General features: G+C 33.4%; 1 protein-coding gene and 1 pseudogene across 9 annotated transcripts in view; one reads left to right on the plus strand and one right to left on the minus strand.

Annotated features, from left to right (window-relative positions):
• The window catches only part of LOC128167243 (cell cycle checkpoint protein RAD17-like), an 87,982-nt gene that overhangs the window by 7,593 nt on the left and 66,057 nt on the right, over nucleotides 1-14,332 (plus strand). For 3 of the 9 annotated variants that reach the window (XM_052832846.1, XM_052832848.1, XM_052832845.1), the window contains exons 12-14: nucleotides 1,849-1,937; nucleotides 2,393-2,539; nucleotides 13,967-14,116. In XM_052832846.1, coding sequence (XP_052688806.1) covers nucleotides 1,849-1,937; nucleotides 2,393-2,539; nucleotides 13,967-14,116 — 386 coding nt within the window. Of the gene's footprint in view, nucleotides 1-1,848; nucleotides 1,938-2,392; nucleotides 2,540-3,097; nucleotides 3,248-4,043; nucleotides 4,084-5,864; nucleotides 5,946-6,500; nucleotides 6,553-10,412; nucleotides 10,665-13,966; nucleotides 14,117-14,332 lie in introns of those variants that run through there. The other 6 variants (XM_052832849.1, XM_052832844.1, XM_052832843.1 and 3 more) reach the window with 4 other exon arrangements.
• On the minus strand, nucleotides 6,561-8,768 carry LOC128167251 (uncharacterized; annotated as a pseudogene).

The raw sequence follows: 14,332 nt of genomic DNA on the forward strand, positions 1-14,332 counted from the left end.
GGTGAATATAATACACACTTTTTTCTCAGCATTTTTTACCGTGAGAAAGGGGCGCGTATTATACATCCCTATAGGATTTGGACATATATTTTCCCTAGCTGAAGCACGGGGTATCATACTGCCATATTACCTATGCTGTTCACAAACAGGACCGATACCCCTCTATACATCGTAACATTCCTTCATTATCACATATATATTATTATTTAACCCTTAGGAAATCATTGTTATAGCAAGTAATTAAAGAAAATGTATATTTTAAGTCTGTTAATAAATAAAATGTTTCAAAATGGCCTTTAAAAATTAATTTGAACTGCCTATTCTTTATCTCCGTGTACGCCGCCATTACAGCTGTTATTAATAGAATGCGGACTTGGATGGCCACGTGCTATTTGTAACCGATCTTTGAAAACAGCTTACACATCATTTAACTCATTTTTAACCATTTTCATGTATTGCTAATTGATTTATTGCAAATAATTATGAATACAAATAATTCTATACACCTATTCCGTTAATTGAAGCCATTGAAACAGTTGTGCTCCCCCGCCGCTAATGCTTGACACCTTGGGTATCTCAGACACTTCCCTTAGGCTATAAGTGTACTATACACAACACAACTATTTGTGCACATATTTTATGTTCCAGGCCTCCAATTGATCACTTTGATCGGAATCATTTAAGAATTTAATTAGGTCCGTTATCTCCATACCTGTACATCGTCCGTTTTTCACTTCACAGGGATTGTAATGATGAAACAATTATATAACGCTTGTTAAAAGAAGTTGATTTTATTTACGGTAGAATATTTAATACTAGGTCAATTTAAAACATTGATTATGAATTAAAGATATTACCGCGATGTATTAGTTACAATAAATCCGTATCTAAGAAAATATTGTGTTTTCTTATTTCCAGTAGCGTATTCCCGCGATGAAGTTGAGCGTGCTTTGTTGATACTCAGGATTACCGTTGGTCATTTTTTTTGATGCGTATTACACATCCCAACAGCTTTTTTTCACCATTTTCAGGCCCAAAGGGGGGGGGGGGGGGTGCGTATTGTACACTACTTCGTATTATATTCACCGGATTACAGTACTGTAAAATTTAAAAAGTGAAAGACAATAGTGGATATGAATTTACATACATGTATGCAACTATAATCTTCCGAAGTCAAGTTTCTGATATCCTGATAGTGAGCGGCTTGGACCAAAAACCCTTTGCTAGCGATGATGGCAACTACTGTGGTTTCATCAATTTTCGTAGATTTCGTTGTTGTGTTTATCTACAAATCTATTGATATTTTGTATTGATAGGATCATTGGCCCCGAATATACATGTACGTACCCTTGAAACTGTGATTTTCACTTTATCCATGAAAAATTATGCGCACAGATAATGGAATCCTTCTAGTATCACAAAGTTTATGTTAAAGTATTAAAACAAATTTTGATAAAACCACAGTATTCTATTATAATTACATGGATAAAACAAGTCCTATGAGGTTAATTTTTGTAGATCTCCCATCTTTTACAGGGTTGTGGAAAGTAACAGAATTACTATATCATAAGCTATGTGGATAATGATTAGACTTTGTGTCTCATAAATAGACAGGGAAATAAATTCCATGAAAATGAATTCTTAAGAATATAAACCACCTCAAGTTGTATTGATTCTACATACAATGCACCCTTTTTGTGCATGAAAAAGTTTCCCTACTGTTAACCAATTTTATAAATTTACCACAAATATTTTTCAGCAGTTCTTAATAATTTGTTACTAAGCCAAGTTTTATTGTACCAGAATAAGCTAGTAACACTTTAATATAGAATTTTGTGTTTATCACAGGAGATGATCCCTCAAACCATCCAGAATTAGCAAAGTTACCACCACATCTTAGAGAACATGAGAGAGATCCTCTCAGTTTGAATCCAGAGGTATTCTTTAGTGACTGTTCTTTTTTTTTTACACATTGCTCTCATGTAATCCAGTGATCATTTTTGGTACTTCACCATTAGTATGAAGAATACAATTGTGTAGTGAAGTACAAATCACTAGTGTAAATTTTTTTTTTTCGCTAATACCTACATGTAACTTAATGATTCTGATGAACTTTTGTTATAATTTTTTTTAGTTATCAACTGTCTGAAAAATAAAAGCAGGATTTTAAAATTTGTGAGGGATAACTTTTGCAATTTTTTGCAGATATGAATTCCTTAAGTTTTATATATGAAAAATACAGTATGCATATATACATTAGATACAAGTGGACCCGTTTACAAAATTATGTACTTCTTGGCAATATGCTTGTTATTCTAAATAAGAAATGCCTCATTTTAAGCAATGTATAAAGGATTGAAAGATTTGAATTAGTCTTGGATTTCTGTTTCAGGATGTGATTGAGAAATGTAACTTGTCGGGGGACTACTTCAATGCCTATCTCCACCAGAACTACCTCGAGTTTTTTTCAGAAATTTCTGACGTCGTCCGAGCATCGGAGTATCTCAGTGATTCAGATTTCATGACTTTTGAATGGTCTGTAAGTGACACTATTGTTTTATTGTATAATACATTGATCCACTAAGTGAATTTGTTACTGGTACAAGAATATCATGAGCACTTTTTATGGTCAACACAGTATAGAATATGTGGCATGTATTAGGTTTTTTTTGTTTATTTTCTCTAATATTTTATACTTCCTTATGATAATTACTGTGAAATCATCTTTATAAAAAATTCTTGGGGGCCAATTTTCGTGGATTGTGATTATTTGGCTTATTGGTGGGGTTGTATTTTCATGGATATGTCAGTTTTCAGTTTCATTAAGAAAAATAACTCTTTCAAAATTTGATTTAGTCAAGAATGTAAATTTGTGGGGGGAGGGGGCTACCAACGAATACCCTGAATATTGAGCACCATGAATTCTAATGAATCCACAGCATGTCATATAAATCAAGAGATGAAATGAATTTTAAAAAACTTGTATCTTAAATATTAATGTGAAGTCTATATTTATTCATTTCTTTCATTAAAAATTCTTGATATAATAAGCCTGACTTGTTTAATTCTTAGTAGAGACCTTGCATTTTTAATACAGACACGGTCAATATTAGAAGCGTATGCATCCTCAATAGCAACTAGAGGAATGCTTCATTCTAACTCTAGTCGATCCAAGCATTCATCTACTGGATCAGGCCTTGGATGGAAACCTCTCCATAAACCACAGTGGTATTCTACATGTAAAACAGTAAGTAATATGGAAAGGGGTTCTCACCTGAGCCGTTAGTTTGTCTCTAGGATTATGAAATGACCCTGAGACGTGCATAATACAGTGTCTACTCCAGAATCCATTTATATTTCCCCTTTGTCTTTCTGAGAGATTGCATGTGAGCTCCCTCAGAGGGCCTGCTGTAAATGACATATGCATTATAAACATGTATGTTTACAATTTCAACTGTCTTTGTTTGTGATAACATTAGGAATCAATTCTAAAGCCTATAACCCAATAACTTCATAAAAGATGAGCAACACAAAATAAGCGTGTCTTATAGCATATCCGAAACATGTTAATGGCTGCGCCACATAGTAATACATAGCCAGTGCTACTTGAACAAAAATAGGGATTTTAAAATGTTGTTTTAAACTGTAGATATTGGAAATAATGTAAATATAAGAAATAAGAAATCATTCTTTGAATATTATGAGGTTATGATTTTGGTCAGGGGTGGTCAAATCTATCATAAAGCCCTTGGGGCTTTATTGGATTTGACCACGCTCCAAGTTCGATTTGGAGTATTATGAGATGATAATTTTAGTTTGCCTCCAACTGAAATTATCATCTCATGATACTAAAAAATTAATATCTTATTCCTTAGATAAACAGTCAATCAAATTAGAATACTTATTATCAGTAACACTCCCAGCTTTTATTAAAAAAAATTTCCATATTTAAGTTATTCTTCAAATTTTCATATAATGATTATGAGATGAATTAATGAATTCAAATTGTAAGCTATATATTTGAAAATTTCTTTTTGTTCCAGGAAAGACAGAATTGTGAAACTGCAAGACATTTGTTTAAAAGTAAGAGTCAAGAATTTTAAAGATGATGTTATTGTTATCAGGAGTAAGGTCAGTCGATGATAAACATTTTTGTAATAGTAATCTTTGCAATAAACTTTTTTCATGCTTTAAAATAGAGTTATTTCAAAAGCTTTCAAGTTAGAACATGTTCTTTTCAATTATGTAACATTAAACATTGCTTTTACTGTTGGACTTGTGTGAGGCATGTTCACCATTTGAGCTTAAAATTGAAACTCTTTAATAGATAATTAAGGTATTTATTTATAAAAAGTCAGTAAAAATTTGAATGATAGATGTCAAGTTTCATGTGATGTACACATTCTTTGTTGTGTCCGTGATATTACTTGGCCAAAATCATTGAAATACATGTATTCCAGTTTGTAATATAAAGACAATAAGTCAATATAGCATTTTCCAAATACCTGTAGTACATTTAAACAATAAAATGCTTTCTTTGGTGATTCATTCAGGATATGAGGGTTGCAACATTGCAGAAAAAATATATAACCCGCGTAAGCGTGTTATGTAAATTTTTTATGCAATGATCGTTACCTTCATAATCTGCATGAATCATCAAAGAAAGCATTTTGTTATTTATATTTACATTTTTCTTTTATAAACTAATTATAAAAATTAATTATAAAATGCAAGTAAAATTCACTAAAGTACTGTTTATGTACATAAGTACGTTATCTAAAAGAAACAGCCAAATCGTCTCCTGTGAGACTTTGAGTCTGACATCATGATTATTTCATGCATTCCATGCTTTCTCTTAGGTCACTGTAGGTTATAACCAATCGATAAATTTCAGGCCTGTCAGTTTCAGTCGCTGTAGATTTCGACCAATCGATAAACAGGGCGTATAGATTTCAGTCTGGCTGTTTCTATAGAGCTATGAATTAACTATACGTTTCCGTAAGAAGTAGAGGGAATCATACTTGGTGGATGTAAATGTATAATAATGTTTCAAAAATATCTACGGTATACAAAACTTAAAGCTGCTTGGTCTGATTTTATATCAAATTTTGTGTACGCTTTTCAACGATGGTTATGCTAAGTATGTCTATAATAATGGACATTGCAGTAGTTTTCCCAGTCAATTAAGCCTAATTTCAATGAAAAAATGTGTAAAAAATTTGTTAACAAAATAAAGGACATAAAAAGGGTATTGCATTATTTCGCCTCATGTTAAAATTTGCCCCTGACATCGAGACTGGTATGGTTGTATTACGAGTTTGATATGGCTATACATAAAGATCATAATGTTCAAGAAAATAAAAAAAAAATACCCTCTGTACATTTTTTTCGCTAATATTTCTGAAGTTTGTTTTGTTTACAATCGATGCATAATATGCGGGGTGAATAAACCTAATCATTTAGGGGACGAAACCAAACGGTTTCCTTTTCTAAACATTCCCATAATGCATTTTGAATTGTTTTTTTGTTTGCCCCAAAAGAAAGTATTTTTATTTACTTTGGATATTTCTAACTTTGAAAGGAGACCAATTATGCTGGTGTAAATCGGAGAAAGTCAATAACTTTCTAAGATGATTGGTTTGTATGGAAAATTATTTGATACTGTAATAACCAAAAAATCAAACCAAGCAGCTTTGATGAAATGACATTAAATCGCTGGGGATTTGATATCATACTAGTAGTTGAATTACTCACAAATACAGTATATTCATGATTATTACAGTATATATAGATATGAAGTAACATTATTTCCTTTATTTGTTCACACCATGCAATTGCAGTTCATCTTTGATATTTGTTAACAGGTTATGCCTGTCCTCCAGATGTACTGCAGACAGAGTTAGTTCCCTTTCTTTCACTCATTGATGTTACACTCCATGACCCAGGTATTAGTTTATATTTACATTATCCAGTGTCTTTGCGTGTGATAACACTACGTATCGATTTTGCACTATATAACTCATAATACAAACGACGCCAAATTGAGGCGCCAGGGGGGTATGTTTATTTATATTTAAATATTTAATCGTACGATGGCCTAAGATTATATAAATATAAGTAATAAGGAATCATTCTTTGAATTATGAGGTGATAATTTCGCTCGGGGCGTGATCAAATCTATCATAAAGCCCTTTGGGCTTTATTGGATTTGATCACGCCCCGACCAAAATTATCACCTCATAATACTCAAAGAATGATTCCTTATTCCTTATATAATTACAGTCATTAACCCCCCCCCCCCCCCCTCCCCGGCCCCCCCCAAAAAAAATCTAACATAAATGACGCTAGAAAAATAAAATATGCACAGACAGAAAGTATTCTTTATGCCTAATAGAACTTTATTGATGTAATAAATAATGGATACCAGATTAATGAAATTTTATCAACTTAAAGTTTTTATTCCTGTATTGTAGGATTTAATGCCCAATTTTTGTTTTCAGGTCAAATTTCATTTATAAATGAAATAACCAAGTTTTCTAATGTCAAAATAAGGTAAGTGTTATCAACTTTTGTTGAAATAATTATCATAAATTTAATAAAAAAGAAGGAATCTTAACATACAATTTTATTTGATAAATGGATAAGCTAATGATAGTATGTATTATTCTGCTAACTCTCATCATCAGATATTTGGAATGGTGTTTGTTTCACTGGATCCATATATCTATTGCTCAGAATAGTTTTCATATGACAAATGTAAACAATTATTTTTATCTTGCACAGAATGTAATTGACATAGTAATGTAGCTCCTCATAGATTATTTTTACAAAGTAATGATCACTGGAGGTATTTGTACACTGTCACTGTGTTGGTGTTATATTGTCCCACATGGAGATTGTTCTCATCATCCACACACAGATCACGATAAAACCTTAGTTGTTCTGTGAGTATTAGAAACAAGAACTGTCCGTGTTGATCCAGGAGCGTAACTGTGTTGTTATGACCTGGTATCAAGAGCATGGCTAAGAGAGGACTGTTGCACACTAGAATGTGACCAAGGAGATCAGTACATATACCATAGGGATTAAACTGTGACCCATAACCTGTGTAGGAGAACCTGTGTTGTCCTGATTTATTAACTACCACTACAGCAAGTTTTTCATAATCTGATGTACAGATATCACCATTGATGTTTTCTGTGATGTAGTGTGGATCACTATACAGTCCCTGACCTTTGTTGTCCCTCTGTATGTTCTGTATTTCTTTCCCTGTCTTGTTGTACCTGGTGACTTTAGCCTCTCCATCCTTTATCATCCCTACCAGTATGTCACCGTTGATGTGGGAGGAGTGTATGCTGATTGGTTCCCAGTCTACTGTTTTATTAAATTCAGTGATTGTATTATTCAGTGTTATCGTATTGATGACCTTGTTCTTTCTGTCTGTATAGATCAGATCCCCATCCTGTGTGACTGTGTGGTAGCCCTTAGATCCACCACTGGTTTGTATTTTCTGTAGCTGATTCCCCTGTAGATCTATTTGGACAAGACTACCATCATCATCACTGGCCCAGAGTCTGCCTGCTTTACCCAGTGATATATGATATACACTGTTAAAACCTGGTACTGAGTACTCCCAGGCCTTGGTGGCAGAGGAAGACAGAGACAGTGTTTGTTTTATGTCAGATTTTTCTCTGTCTTGTTTCTTCTGTTGTTCTGTAGGTTTCAACTGTGTAGAGGCTGTTTCCATGGGTTTTATTTTTCTGTTCTCTGGTTTAGTGTCAGGAGCAGTTAATCTACCCAATAGTTTGGAGACATCTTCCTTGCTATATTGACCAGCAGTAAATACTGGAGGGACTGGTATAATGGTTTTTGGTATGGGTTTGATTTTCAGCTGGTCAGGTTGAGAAAGAATGAGTGGATTGCTTTGGACTTTGGTAGAGGACAGGTAGCCATGGAACTCTCTGACAAGGTCCTCAAGATAGGAGATGTAATCTTGATAGGTTTTGTCTTGACTCTTAAGCTTCTCCTTTATAGACTCTTCCATTTTGTTGACTTGTTCTATTTCATCTGATGCCACAGTGTCCACCAAACGTTTAAGGGATTCAGCTTTAGCCTTTATGGAAGTTCTTATTTTATCTATGGTTGCTTTTATTTCTTTGAAATTATCTTTTATATCTTCTTGTATATCATGTGAAGTTGGGAGAAAATACTGATTGATTTTATAAATTTCATCAAGGCAAAGAATGAATTTCTCCGAATAAATTGTTTCTAAATCATTAAGTGTGTGTTTTTGATGGTCTTGTATTACACATTTGGAACATACTGGAACGTGGCAGTCCTCACAGATCATGTCTATATCCTTGGTCGGGTGATCCTTACATTTCTCCACAGGAAGTTGTCTTTTGCGTTGTCTGTATGGAACCACTTCATGTTTTTTTGTGTCTGGACTCTTCTGATGCTTATTTTTACATTGTTGACACATTTGTTGGTGACAATGATTGCAGTAAAACTGGCAGTTCTTTTCACAGCCTTCAGAGCCGCAAACCAAATAGTGCTGACCAATGACTGGTTCATTCTGGACGGTGTCTGGAACTACTGGCTTTGATAATGCCATCTGAAATTTTTGATTTGATTAGATTTGCACCATCATTTATTAGATGAAAGTAAAAATCTCGACAACTTTATCTTCAATAAATGACCCTATACTGTAACATTTTTATTAAGGAATAAGGTATCATTCTTTGAGTATTAGGAGGTGATAATTTTGGTCGGGCGTGATCAAATCCAATAAAGCCCGTAGGGGTTTATGATAGATTTGATCACGCCCAGATTCCTTGGTACTTATATTTATATATTTTTCAGCATTTGTAGGATTAATTCTTTGAATATAAATAAGCAAATCCCGCTTGCGCCCCAATTATGCGTCGTTTACATTTATTGGACAGTACAAAAATTGTTACGTAGTGTTACATTGTATCACAGGCAAAGACACTGAAAAATGTAAATGTAAATATTGGTTAAAATAATCAACCAGGCACGTAGCAACGGGAGGGATGTGGTGGAGGTTGCTTATTCACTAGTGAAAATGTACCTTGTTCATTTATTTATTTAAAGAAAATCATATGTAACCTCTTCACTCACCTTGAATTTGTAAGAGTTGTAGACTCAAACGATGATTGAAGTGAGACTTCACGAGACCTGTAATTTACTTCCTGGATTTTTGACAAAGATAGATTAAAATCGATAGAGCAATTTAAATCAATATCCAGTAGACGGCTTTTGTGTTGAAATGCGGAATGCATTTGAACCATGGTCATTATTATGCAGTAATCATGAAAAATGTTATAGCCATTCGGAGATGTTTAGTACGACTGGCCATTTTATGTTGTACAATGTAATATAACATTGTGCCGGATGATTATGTCAGTGCCAGGCTGCCATTTCTGGCACCTGCTTAAGATTCAGTTTCGTAAAAAACCTTATATACCAACTGATCAAAGGCCATTGTCTGGAAAGACTTAAGTATGACCACTTTAGTTTTTTTTATGTGTCTCACATGACAGATGAAATATTACTTTTAAAATTAATATTCCACAGGAAAATAATGATTCCCACAGAAGATAGTTTTCCTATATGATATTTTGAAATTCCTATAGAATGAAAAATCCTAATGGTGTTATATTTTCTTCATGATAAAAGTATTTCCCCAAAGAAATTTAATTCAGACAGGTAGTTTTCCTATAGGAAATTAAGATTTCCTATCGGATTTTGAAATCATATGCATATGGGAGTACTGTACAAATCGTACGGGAATTTAAATTCTTATAGGAAGTTCTTTTATTCCATTGGAAAACAAAAAAATCAATAGCTAAATATCTCACCTAACAGATGTGATGCATTCATATCAAAAGTAGTTATTAATGTGGATTAAAGTACATAATAATGAGAATACTTTCGCCGGTTTAGAATTTTCAAATTTTACAATATTTAATCAAATTCTAGCTTTTAAAATATTTGGAATGGCAAAAAAATAAAAACTATAAGCGAGATTCGAACTCATAACTTACAGATTCGTGGTAAACCCTCTTACCCACTGCGCTACGCTGTTAGGTGACAATACTGTGAAAGAAACTATTTATAATATGTGAAAGAAACTATTTATAATATAAATAGTTTCTTTCCCAATATTGTCATATCATGATTACACTTCATTTTATTTGTTATTTTGATAAACAATACGTCACAACATGGAGGTGTCCCATACCACCCTAAATAAACAATGGTCTATCATATGACATTTTTGAATTTTTTGCAACATGCAACTTGGACGAGTACAAAATTGCCATCTTAGCAGTGGCGTAATTATCCGGCACAGTTATATACTTATGCAGTGCACATTTGAAATGTTACAGGTCCGAGAAGCTGGACGAGAAGGATCTAGTAGTGGATAAAGATTCACAGGGGACGGGGACATCCGGGGAGACAGTGTGGTCCAACAAGATGGAAGAGGACAATATTTCAAACAGCCAGTCAAAAGTTGTTACGGAGGAAATGGAAGAGGAGGAAGAATACGAGATCACGGAGTTTGATGATTGAGGCTTCAATGTTCCGTTTCATTATTTTTTTCCAGACTAGAATATTAAATAAATATTTTCATTTCAGTTTGTTCGATGTTTTGTAATAAAATTACAACCTTGCGTGCATTACTTGTGTAATATACCACATACTATTTCACTCTCTTCTAAACCTTTCAATCACATCTCATAGCAAAGAAAAGTGCAATACTTTCGCTCTGTCTTAAACCTTAAAATATAAAAGGTTTATATAAATGAGAAGTTGTCACAAGCAAGTATGGCCGTGAAATATAAGTCTAACACGTGCATGTATCTGTCGGAGAGTCTGTTCAGTTACCTCTTGAATTTAAAAAAAATATAAATTTCATGTAGTAAACTGATGAGAAATAGACAGCAAATCTTCCATCCCCTGCAAAACCTTGACAGCATGATATACTTTTACTGGTATATAAGTACATTAAGATTATATGGATATGAAAGTAAATATTTGATGTTTGCGATATACCAACCTTCCCTAAACAAGATCATTTGTGCTAAATAAGATAATATAAAATGCTATCAACGAAGGAAGAGTGTGATTTAAATTGTTTTAAACTATTATATAATAATGGAAATGGATTTAAAAGAAGTTATGAGAAAAAGAAGATGAAAAAAAAATGAAATTATGTTGAAATGCACCATCCACATAATTACCATCGTGTTTTGGTCACTACAGTGGAATATCTACGAATACCTAGGATCTACGACAGAAAGTCCAAAATAAAATGTTGAAGCGGATATTTGTAAATTTAAAAGCCCTTAAAACATTTTTGTTATGCAATCCTTTGTTATTTTAAACTATTATATAGCATAAAGTACTTGAAGATTTGAAAACAAATCCAAAAAGTTACCTGTAAGTGTCCAATAAGTTTCCAAAAACTGTCCATTATTTTAAAGAATGGACAGTGAAATCTGCCCAGTAAAAAATAATGGATAGTAATTGTAAACTTATTGGACAGGTACAGGTGACGTGTAATAAAACAAATACCATGCAAAGCCATACATCTGAGAACAAAACGAAATTTAATTAAGCATGCTTTGAAATATAATAATCCAAATGAATTGACACAACTCTGTAAAATAATTCAAATGCACTGGTACATGAGTGGAAAATAATCCAAATGCAGTTGTATACATGTATATACATGTATACATGGAATCAGGAAAATCCAGATTTGACTTTGCCTCCGTTTTCTTAGATTAATCACCCAAATCCTGCTGATTCAGAGGTTTTAAAAACCTATTATTGCTCTCTATACCTTTTGACTGGCGTTAATCATATCTTCATCAGAGATATCAGAAAAGACACAGTTCTGAATTAAATCAAAATCTGGCACAGCCTCCATATCTAGAATGTCACTTAGAACACCATCCGTGTTTGGATGATTTTCATAATCATCCTTGCATTTTGACTGAGTTACTTTTAGAAAATGCTTTCTCCATCAGATGAAGACATCTGGATACTAAAACACAAGTTGTGTGAATGAATGAAAAATCATGCAGTTCAAGTTATACCTAAAAAGTCACCTGTACCTGTCCACTAAATAGACAATAGAAACAGAATTCTACTCAGGACTGCATTTTTGTTGGGGGTGGTTATAAATAGCCCTATTCTCATTGTCTACTGCTGTACCTGTTGAAGTCCATTCTTAAAACAAAAGAGGAGAATGTTTTAAGTCGGATATAAGCCTCAAACTGTCCATTCTGTGAGAGAAAGAACTGATCTCGGCCCTTCGGGCCTCGATCAGTTCTTTCTCTCACAGAATGGACAGTTTTTGGCTTATATCCTTTACTTACTACCCCGTAGCACTACACGTATAAAAGTATGCATTTGGCCATTTGAAATCAAAACCTTTATTCACATCAGTAATTTACGTCCGTAGCGCAACGTAGGCAAATAGAATAGTTGCCTCACATTTTAAATGACAATCACTGTTGTTAACAACGTTTTTTTATGTCAGGGTTAAAAGGACCAAATTTACAGTTAATGAAAAAAGTTAAATTACAGAAATTATACAATGTATATAAAGTCTTGAAGATGACAACATAATATTCAGTCTTGATCCATATTGAACCCACCGACTCTCATATCTTAATCTGTCAAACTGCTTGTACTGACCGCCGTTAGAGGCTCCCTAAAAGATAAACTACCCAAATCTGTTTTATAAAGAAAAGGGTAAGATACTGAAATTCCATCTGCGTGTTCGAGGCTACAAAGCCCACACAGTGCAAAAAGGAATGTTATGAGATACCCACAAAAGGCATGGAAACGTATTTGCAATAGAAAGAAGAAATACAATACTAACCGTCCATGAATTCAGAAAGAATCTTTCCATTATGTATACTAACTAAAGTGTGTGCAAGCACAGCACTAATACTAGTTCGATTATGGGTCGCACCTACAAAATATTAGATAATACGTCTTGTCGCACAGACTATTGCATTGATCTTATTAGCTGTAAGATTTACTCGTTGGAGAATTGAGTGACCTCCGCAAAAGCAGCCACCGTTCCATCACCAAGACCAAACAAACGAAAATCAGAAAAAGACTCCGTCGGGATCGAACATTTCAACCACAGTGTTCACAAATCATTAATGGAAAGATATAACAGTACATGTAGTGATTATTGACATTATACCTCACTGAACGGACACAGAGTGAGAAGTTTTGGATGCACAGACTCGCACACGGGCTGATTTCAGACTTCCAAGTACAGTGTAGTTTCAAATAGTTGTAGTTACGATGGCCTAGTAACCTAGACATATATTGAGAACCAGCTGTTCCTTTTATGCAACTTTCTGATCAATAGTAATGATGATTTAGTAGTTGTAATAACTTTTATGGATAATTCATGACATAATTTAGGTGACATGGGTTTTTTTCTCGATACAATTCACTGTAGCAAGGGGATGTTTGTAACTACTAGAATTTCCGCAGTTTCTATTCAGCGCACATACCTTTTAATTAACTTCTTTATGGCCAATCACCAATTTTTGAGAAAAATTACTAGTACTAGTCAAAACATGAAAAATTTTCTACATACTGCTTTTTTTTTAAAACTTGCAATTTTACAGTGTAAACTAACGTTATAGTGCACATTTTATGATTAACATTTGTTAATAATATACAGTATATGGTATATCGTTCCATTTTTTCTTACATTTCGTAATCAATATCTAACTTTAATAAATCAGAAGATGAAATGAATTTAAGAAAAACTTGTATCTTAAATAAACACTATGAAAAAAATTACGTTAATTCTAGAATAAAAATCAATCATTTCTTTTCAGTAAAATTTTTTGATAGCCTGACTTGTTTAATTTTTAGTAGAGACCTTGCATTTTTGATACAGACACAGTCAATATTAGAAGAGTATGCATCCTCAATAGCAACCAGAGGAATGCTTCATTCTAACTCTAGTCGATCCAAGCATTCATCTACTGGATCAGGCCTTGGATGGAAACCTCTCCATAAACCACAGTGGTACTCAACATGTAAAACAGTAAGTAATATGGAAAAAGGTCCTCACCCGAGCCGTTAGTTTGTTTCTAGGATTATGAAAAGACACTTATAAGTGCATAATACAGAGTCTACTTCAGAGTCTGTTAATATTTCTTCTTTGTCTTTCAACTGAGAGACTGAGCTCCCTCAGAGGGCCTATTGTAAATGACATATGCTTTACAAACAGAAATAAACCTTACAAGTACACATGGTCACT

The sequence above is a fragment of the Crassostrea angulata genome, chromosome 10, assembly GCF_025612915.1.
Source record: "Crassostrea angulata isolate pt1a10 chromosome 10, ASM2561291v2, whole genome shotgun sequence".
NCBI classification, from domain to species: Eukaryota; Metazoa; Mollusca; class Bivalvia; order Ostreida; family Ostreidae; genus Magallana; species Magallana angulata.